Source organism: Myxocyprinus asiaticus, chromosome 2, assembly GCF_019703515.2.
Source record: "Myxocyprinus asiaticus isolate MX2 ecotype Aquarium Trade chromosome 2, UBuf_Myxa_2, whole genome shotgun sequence".
Taxonomy (NCBI): Eukaryota; Metazoa; Chordata; class Actinopteri; order Cypriniformes; family Catostomidae; genus Myxocyprinus; species Myxocyprinus asiaticus.
Window position 1 is genome coordinate 62440725 of NC_059345.1, and position 7813 is coordinate 62448537.

The 7813-nt window shown below is 38.8% G+C and overlaps 1 protein-coding gene across 1 annotated transcript in view; it reads left to right on the forward strand.

Moving 5' to 3' along the window:
• The window catches only part of LOC127453017 (galactose-3-O-sulfotransferase 3-like), a 57184-nt gene extending 50238 nt beyond the window's left edge, over nucleotides 1-6946 (forward strand). Inside the window, exons 2-3 of the mRNA XM_051719003.1 lie at nucleotides 4859-4956; nucleotides 5287-6946. Of these exons, the coding sequence (XP_051574963.1) occupies nucleotides 4874-4956; nucleotides 5287-6553 (1350 nt within the window). The 5' untranslated portion in view covers nucleotides 4859-4873 and the 3' untranslated portion in view covers nucleotides 6554-6946. The remainder of the gene's footprint in view (nucleotides 1-4858; nucleotides 4957-5286) is intronic.
• Nucleotides 6947-7813: the final 867 nt, after the last annotated feature.

The window sequence follows — 7813 nt, forward strand, 5'->3', positions numbered from 1 at the left end:
TTTAAATTGTTATACTAAATTATCTTTATTTTGGGGCCTTTCTCGGTAAATATAAATATACGATTAATTGTGATTAATTTATCGGCATATCATGTGATTAATTTGATTTTTTAAAAATTATCGATTGACAGCCCAAATAATTACCCTTCTACTTGCTTATATTTTTTTCATGACCAAACATACCACTGATGAGCAGCAAAGCTTCTGTGATTTCCCCAGGGTCCTTCTTCCCTCTGGGTAACTGTGTGCAGAAGACAGCCAAACAAAACTTTCAAAGTTTCAAGAAGGCAAGCAGAATGAAAGATGTAAAAACTAGTGCAGTCAGTCGATTAAAATATTTAATTACAATTAATGTTTCGTAGTTAATTATGATTAACCACAGGTTTTGAAAGTGCTTAAATTTGACTCTATATACTTCTTTTCCTGTCAAAATACATTTAGTTCCTTCTTAGAAAAGAAAACAATATGTAACAATAATGTTTATTAACGTTTTCCAAACAAATATAAAGACAGAAATGCACTAAAATATCCCCAATTTAAATAATATTAAACATTTTCCAAAGTCTAAGTGGGAGATGAAAAAACTAAGTTAAGTATTCATTGCAATGAGCATTAAATCTCTTAAACTCTCATCCTCCACGATGTTAATCATGGCTATCTACTTTACTACAGTAATCGTGAATTCGCATTCACATTATTCGCGCAGTTTTAAACTCCTGATGAAAAGTGCTTGCAAAGGACGTCTTGTTGTGCTTTCAGCTCTGGTACTGAGCATGTAAATGATACTTTATCCAAATTTTCCATTAAGAAGGAAGCGCAACATGGCACCGGGGAGACACTGATGCTTCACTCTAGCAAATCATGTGAATGCAGCTTTCACAGGTCCCATCTGGGTTTGTTTTGTACAAAAAATATGGTTAGGGAGGCTTTCTCCTTCACTTGATCATTGACACAGAATCACTGTTGTTTGTGTTTGTGGTGTGTGTGTCAGTGTAATGACCCTGGATGAACACATCTAAAAGGTTCCGCCCTTTTCCAAACAGTGTTTAGAACTCACATGGAGCTGAATGAAATGTCAAATCGTTAAATGCGTTAATCGTGATTATGAAAAATGTACGCGTTAAACGTTTTAATCGCATGCGTTAATACGTTCATTTCGACAACTCTAGTAAAAACACTAGTAATGCAGTTATAAATGTCACAGTATTCCTACTGTACATCTGACCTCGTGTCTCTTCTTAAGCATCATCTGTCCCAGACTTCTATGACTGTTCATGCCTGGCTGGCCACCTCTAATGCAACTTTTGGAATGGTCACACAAGCTTGCCTATAGCACAGTAACTCTACACATTCTCCAGAGAGCGTCTTTCTGTAATTTCACAAAAGAACCACTCAGCACCATCAGATCACAGGTTAACTTGCGGCGTTTTTACCAAAAGCCACATTTTATTTCCAACAAAAAGTGCAGATCAGATTCTAATCTCCTTTTCTTCACCTTAACTCTGGCGTTGTGTTGCTTGAATGACAAATGATAGTTAATATGTTGTGGTATTACTGGTCTCATTGTAGCACTAAAAAGGGATTCGTTGTTACTTTTAAGGGTGATATGTTTTTAATATACATTTTGGTTGTTTCGCAGAATCTTCAATGCAATCAAGTAAAACATTTATACTATACCTAAAGGATTTACATTGAAAAGTCAGATTGATTTTCCTCAAACTCGATTACATGCATGATCATACACTGATTATGCTTAGTAAGCCAACGTCATGTAAAAGCCTTTTACCATTTTCCGTGTACGGTTTTAAGCCGTTTAAGCAAAAAACAGCTTAGATTGAAACTGTTGATGCCCCCGCCCTGACCGACAGTGAAACAATCAGCATTGCCCCCCCTAGACATACAAGTACCGGCCCTTATCATAACCATATCTAATCTTGATTCATTCGAATAGACAATGTACAACATACACTTAATATACAAAATACAATATATACTCTAATGGTGTACCAGTGTGCAACTGTAATGAGCAGGAAGAATAGGACACAAAAAATCTGATTGCAAGCAATGAAGAATAAGTAAAATAATAATAAATAAAAAAATGTGAGTACTGCATCTGAATTCTCTCTGATGTCATTAGATTCACTATGATTTTGAAGACTGTCCTGCAGTCCTGTGGTGCGGATCAATTCACAGAACAGATGTTTTTGAAGTGCATGACCAAATCTGAAACTTGATCCCAGCATTTCTAACATGTCATTAAGTGAAATGCAATGTCTTCTTTTTATCTCAAACAATGTGTGTTTGTGTTTTGTGTTAGGTAATTTTCTGTTCCTGTCCTTTTCTCTACAAACACAGAAAGCAGACACAGACTCTATCAACTTCTTTCTGTACCTGATCATAGTGCCTCTGTGTGGGTCTCATGTTACTTTGTACTGCTGTATGTCTCGGAATCGTTAGGAACACAATCAGTGCAGGGAAAAGGGCGTCGGTCTTGAATGTCAAACACTGAGGTTCTCACAGGTCGATTGAAAGGTTCTTAAAGGTGCTCGATGTAATTTAAAGTTTTGCATCTACAGAAATTACCTTTAACTAGGGCTGAGTTATGTATCAAATATTCACAATATAATCATAAGGATTTTGCAGGCAAAATAAAATGAAGCAACATTGGGAATATCATGATGATTTAAATGCACTTTGAATTTCCTAAAGAGTGTGTCATTAGTTTAGTTTTGTGATACCTCCTTGTCTCGCAACTCGAGAGTATGAGAGCGTTAAGACAAATGTATTAATAATGTCTTTGATTTCAACCTCAATAGCACAAGTTTGGCAAGTTTGTTTGGTCAGTTTGATTAATATCCTTAAAGCAGTTCAGACTGTACGTTCTAATGAATCGATTTAAAACTCTGATATCAGCAGTTTGTTTCTATCATCACAAAAAAAAAAAAAAAAATAAAAAATATTAATCACAGTGTTTTCTTTAGGGCCTTCAATTCATTAAAAATGTTAATCAAATTACATGTGCTGATTAATTAATCGAATGAATCACCATTAATCACTAATCAATATTCACAGAGAAAGGCCCTCAAATGAAGATAATTTAATAGATAATAATTAAAATAATTATAAATATATAAATATTATAATTCAGATAGTTCAAATACATTACATTATATACATACTGTATGTTGTGGCAACAGACAAGTGAAGCATTTAGACAATACAAAAAGTGGCTTTAAAATTCAAAATATTGCTTGTTTTATTTCCATATCATTGAACATAACTCTACTAAAGGCCTCATTCTATCTGCGCTTATTTTAATTGTTGGCCTCTGTACTCAGGCATCAGATGGACGCTTTTGGAGTGTCTCACTTTGGCTGTGTCGCTTTTCACTAGTTTTCAACATTGTGTTTTAGGACGCTGTGTGAAGTTAAACATTGTTGAAACTTTGGAAAACCCATCTTGAGAACCCTGCATTCTGTTGATCTCGGTCCAGCTGTCTTTAAGCCCATGAGTGCCTCATTTGTGTGGATTGACTGAGCTGCCTGCTCTCGTTGTTTTGACAAGGTGTGTTGCCTGTATAGCAGGAGTACTGCTGACTGCCCCTTGCTGCTGCCACAGATTTGCAAAAACATCAAGGTGGTGCAGCGTGACGCATTACCTCCCCCCCATTCCCCCCAGAATCTACACTCCTGCTCAGATCGCTTATGTTTCATGAAAAGTCCGTACTCGGTGTACATCACTTTACTCCATTCATACTGACATAGCAACCATTTCTGGTACAAGTGTTTCTGCAAAAAATCCTGTACAAAATCATAAAATTCTGCAAACAATACTGACCGCTATAAAATCATAAAATCAGAAGCTGGTAAAGACAAGATTACGTTGATTGTGATTGAAATTGTTTTGCTTTGCATTTGTTTTAATGGGCCTACCTAAATTGGTGGTAGTATTATCAAGTTCAGACTTTGCCATTGCTGTTGTTTATTGGCATTGGATAGTGAGATAGCTTACCCTTCTGTAATGCTAATTAAACTAAAGTAGTATCTGGGCTTGATCGGTGGAAATAAATCCAGTTTGTGTAGAAGTGACATTCGATATTGTGAGAGTGAAAGGGAATGGGAGATGAGATACCTGTAATTAGAAGCCGAGGGAAGGGATGCCTTGGCTCGTATGGATGTTTTCCAATACTTTTTTAGCGCTAGACTGGCAACGCTGTCAGAATGCTTATACGTGACACCTCTCCTGTCCTTGTTCTTGGTTCACTCTGTCTCTTTGTCTCGGAGCAAATGTTTTTCATGACCCATAACTATTAAAAGGAACTCTGGAATTTGAGATCCACATAGTAAGGCAACACTGTTGAGCAAACCACAAAGTTTATAGGTGATTACACTCTAGCTCTGACACTCTAACAGAGCAATTAATGGACAGGAATGTATAAGATGCATTTTGAGGCTGTGAAAAGAGCTGGGTCAGTTTGAAAGCAAGCAGAAATATAGCAAAAATGTAGATTTCCAAAAGCACAACTGGACCACCTGTCTGAAATTCTCATTAGTCAATGGATGCGTGCATCAGTGTGGATTGCAGCAAAAATCTAAATTTTCTCAACTTAGCATAAAAGAGTGTAACTTTAACAATCCCTTAACATTTTTCCTGTATGTCTGTGCGACGCACCACTGTTGAAATCAATTCTTTGATATAGCGTAAACTCAGCGCCCTCACACTTCTTGACTAAATATTTTTTACTCATGAATCCATTGTAATTTATATGCTGAGAGAATGTTTAATGTTTGGTGTGTGTATGTGATAAATATTCACCTTTGTAATGCACTGTTCTTTTCTCTCTCACTCTCTTTTGCAGTGAAAGAAGCTGGAGATGTCTCAGAAGAAGATATTCCTAGTATTGATAGCTATCAGTATGGTCAGCTTGTTTCTGCACCATGGGGGTCACTTGAACTTGTAAGAGCCTTTGAATGCTACTTCCATTTGTTTTTTGCTCTATTTTCTGGTTTAGCATGCTTAAAAGACCAGATTAAACTAACCTATGGGGGGCTTGCTGGTCTTTGTGAGTTTAAACTGATTTAGCTGCTTAGGTCTGGTTAAGCTGGTGTTTAACTAGTCTAAGTCATTTATGTCATACATGCTGTTTTTATCCAGAAGGTTTTTTTGTTTGTTTGTTGGTTTGTTTGTTTTTTTTTGTCATCATGTCATCTTTTTATTTTCTCTCTATATTAATTTATAGCTGACTGTAATGATTTCTGTCTCTGTTCTCTCTCAATCTGGCCATAGGACGTTTGAGGCATTTTGGCTAAGTTGTCCGTCCTCCATGCTCTCCTCCACTCAGGGAAGTAGTGGTCCTGCTCTTAAACACACCAGTGTAGCCTTCCTGAAGACTCACAAAACAGCCAGCTCCACTGTGCAGAACATCCTGTTCCGGTTCGCTGAGCGAAACAACCTCTCTGTGGCGCTGCCTGTTACCACCTGTGACCACCAGTTCTGCTACCCTCGGCCATTTAGCACCCACTTTGTTCACCCTCACACCACACCCCCCGACATTATCACCAATCACTTACGGTTCAGCCGTTCTGAGCTACGACGCCTCATGCCCAACAACACAGTCTACATCACAATATTGCGAGAACCAGCAGCCATGTTTGAGTCTCTGTTTAGCTACTATAATCAGTATTGTCTCAGCTTTAAACGAGTACCAAATGGCTCTATAGAGACTTTTCTGGATCATCCTTGGAGCTACTATCGTCCAGAAGAGAAGGATTCGATGTACGCAAGAAACACCCTTACATATGACCTAGGTGGTGATAAGGATCGTCCATCAATAGAGGCACCAGCGTATGCGAAACGATTCGCTGCAGAGGTAGAGCGAGTGTTCTCATTGGTGATGATTGCGGAATACTTTGATGAATCATTGGTACTGTTGCGACGTTTGTTGTCTTGGGACCTTGACGATGTTCTGTATGTTAGTCTCAACATGCGCACTCCTGACTCAAAGAGCAGCCTTTCCAGTGAAAATACAGCCAAAGTCCGATCCTGGAATGCCATAGACTCTGTGATGTACGATTACTTCAATGCCTCACTTTGGCGGCAGCTGAGAGCTTTGGGACTACCGTGCGTTGAGCGGGAAGTCCAGCTGTTACGTCAGTCTCGTGATAGACTTATACGTGGCTGCTTTGGTGGAATTTTGCCACCGCTTCGCTCAGCTTCTCAGATCACAAATAAGGAATTGCGACCTTGGCAGCCCAGTTCCAAAGTTGCAATTGTTGGATACGATTTACCAGTCAACATTACACAAAAAGGCCATGTCCCTCTGCGAGACGAGTGTCTGAAGATGATAATGCCAGAGGTGCAGTATACACGGCTGTTGCTTCGATCAGAGTCATTACATTACCGGAGGCGGTTTCCATTACGGAACTCCAAGAAGATTTTACGATCTGTGGGACATGTTCGATCACACAGAGAGGCCCCATCTCCGAGTTTGATACCGCGACCTTCAGAGACTATGGCTCGGAGCACCAGAGGGGCACTACAGCTTTCCCAATGACCAGGTTGGAAAGATAGTTAAACGTTTTGCTATGTTAATTCCCCTTATGACTTGGACTACAGGTACATGTCCATGAAATGTTGGGATTACTTGAAAGCTTGAGGTCACACCTCATTTGTATGGGACAAATGTGAGTATACACAAACACACATTGTCAACTCTTGTTCTAAAAGTTGGTAAAATTGGTGTTTATATATGTTTCTCAAAATGAAGTGTAAAATATTTTAGGAAAATCTATTTTGCAGTCTAGAAACCTGGTATGTGGAATGTTTCTGAATCTCTCAAGGCCATCTCTTCATATACTGTATATACCTTCACTCATTGTTTGTATTTAAGCCATCAACACCCTGGAAAGTCCAGCTAAACCAGCCTCAGATGGTACCTCATATTACTTGCTTTCTAGCTGGCAGAAGCTGATCTTTTTTGTTTTTTGTCAAACTTGTCTAGATGATTCACCAGTTGTTGACACTGGGGTTGACCTGGTAGAGCATCTTGATTAATGCCGGTTTGAGCTGGTAGACCACCTTGGTAGACACTCTAAACCATCTACCATGTTTCAACCATGCTAAAATCTACCTGGTTTTAAACAGATTCTGTATGGTTGCAGCTGAACTTTTATTGCTATTAATTGTCCATTCTATTCTAGATTGTTGATCAGATTGATTGTAGACTTGGTCAAGATGGTTTAAGAACTGGTAGACCACTTTGGGAGACACCCATGATCTATCCAGCTACCAGCAACAAACGCGCTACCATGTTCCAAAAAGCAGCTGGTGAGACCTGGTTTTCCCAGCAGGGCCCCAGAACATACGCCTCCTGGTATATGGGACAAAAAGGTGTGTCTTTTATTTTGTTTGTATTCCAGTCTCTGGTAATAGAAGAATTACTACCAAGCAACGGCATTCTGAGAGCTGCACCTGAGCCACAAGACACAATTCCACAACCAGACTCTTCAGTTGTGGTCAGAAACCCAGAATTGTGTGTTGATAATGATGATGCAACCCTCTCAAAGGACATTTAAATATTTAATAAATTAATCTCGAGCCTTTTCTTGGGCAGTACTTGGGTTACACAGCCATACATTTTCATGAAGGCACTATTGAACATACCAGAGAGACTGGTAGCCTTTACTAGAATATGGGCATGCTAAGAGGAGAATTAATATATACAGTGGCCCATAATCACTATGATAATGTAATCTGCAAGATTGAGCAGTGTGTTTGTCTTGTCCTTGTGTGTTCAAACATTCTGGGATAAAGC